Source organism: Amphimedon queenslandica, unplaced genomic scaffold (assembly GCF_000090795.2).
Source record: "Amphimedon queenslandica unplaced genomic scaffold, v1.1 AMPQUscaffold_3687_Cont24322, whole genome shotgun sequence".
NCBI classification, from domain to species: domain Eukaryota; kingdom Metazoa; phylum Porifera; class Demospongiae; order Haplosclerida; family Niphatidae; genus Amphimedon; species Amphimedon queenslandica.
In genome coordinates, this window is record NW_003555989.1 from 1 (window position 1) to 1,435 (window position 1,435).

General features: G+C 36.2%; 1 protein-coding gene across 1 annotated transcript; it reads left to right on the forward strand.

Moving 5' to 3' along the window:
- Positions 1-6: 6 nt before the first annotated feature.
- LOC109592863 (uncharacterized) lies at positions 7-1,036 on the forward strand (the record flags this gene model as incomplete). Its single annotated transcript, XM_020008197.1, has 4 exons — positions 7-49; positions 327-465; positions 562-611; positions 888-1,036. Coding segments are annotated over exons 2-4 (332 nt in total), but the record flags the coding sequence as incomplete, so codon positions are not given.
- Positions 1,037-1,435: the final 399 nt, after the last annotated feature.

Below are 1,435 nucleotides of genomic sequence, written 5' to 3' on the forward strand. Positions count from 1 at the left end.
GATTGTTGATAGGACACTGGACGAACTGGAGGGATGCACTGGAAGACTGGTTAGCAATCAATGCATTGATTATACTCTTAGGAAATTATTAATTTAAACAAACATTATACATGTACATTACTGAATACAATGTACATTTATTCATTTATGTTCCTCCTTATTATTGTACATGTAACTTTAGAAAATTTAGAGTAACTAGTCATTGAGGCATAGCATTCATGTACACAGCCAATTACCAAATTCAATATTAGTACCAGTATACAGTTGCAGGGGCTTATTATTAACTTAATAATCATACTTCAATATTTATATATTCACACACACAGCACAGTATGAGTGAAAGGATTGCTGGATCTCCCAGTAAAAGAGTGTCCAAGATATTCTCATTCAGAACTAAAGACCAGACCACACCCATGGGAAAGAGGAGACGCAGGAAAGACGATGATGAAGAAGATGATGATGAAAGTAAGATACATGTACATAATTATGCATGTACATGTACCATGTATATTAATGTACATGTATATTAGCACATGTTATTCATTTTTATTTATTCTTTAGTTGTTCTTCCTTCTGATCCTCTAACCACTGATGGCCCCACCCTCCAGCACATAGGCGGTTGCAGGCCTGGGCATTAGGGGGCAATGCCCAGGTTGACTTTTTGACCAATAATTATATTCATGATTCTGGTGTGGGCATCCAGTGTAAGCTGTGGTAGTTCAACAGGCTTCTTTGTTGTTTTATGCTAAGAAATCATCTCAGTGAAGTTATAGATCAGTATTGTCCATTTTCCTTGCAAAATTGTATGGAACCACACCCACTCCACACCCACTAATTATTGATGCCCAGGTCAAACCAAATTTCTGCAACCGCCCATGCTCCAGCACCTTGGAAACAAGAGACCACGCCCACCAAGATGTAATCAAAATCGTCCGGCAGGTCTAAAGAAGGCAGCAGAGACAGGACCTTCCTCAATATGGGACCTTCCAGCCAGTGATGATACTGATAATAACAGCACTCCAGTAGAGACTAAAAAGTAAAATTAATAACTGTGCATATGCATATTTAACCACGGCCACAACCATATTAGCTACACCCAGTCTAATAAATACTGTATAGCGGGATTTATTGACGAAGGTTTTATTTTGATGAGTTGACTATTTAAAATAAAACGTCAAATTTAATAACCGTCAAAAATTTTGTACATGTAAACGAAGGGCACTGTTCGTCAAATTAAAAATTGCTAACCAGAAAAATTTAATGTTTTCATCAAATTTTTTACTTGTCAATAAATCCCACTATATGGTAATTGGAAAATAGAGAGCTTTTAAGAACATGTAAAGAGTGCAAATTTTCCCTTTCTGAAATCACCCTCAATTTTTTATTACATTCTCTGATATAAACTGCTGTCCTTGTGCTAATAAAAATTTTGTGT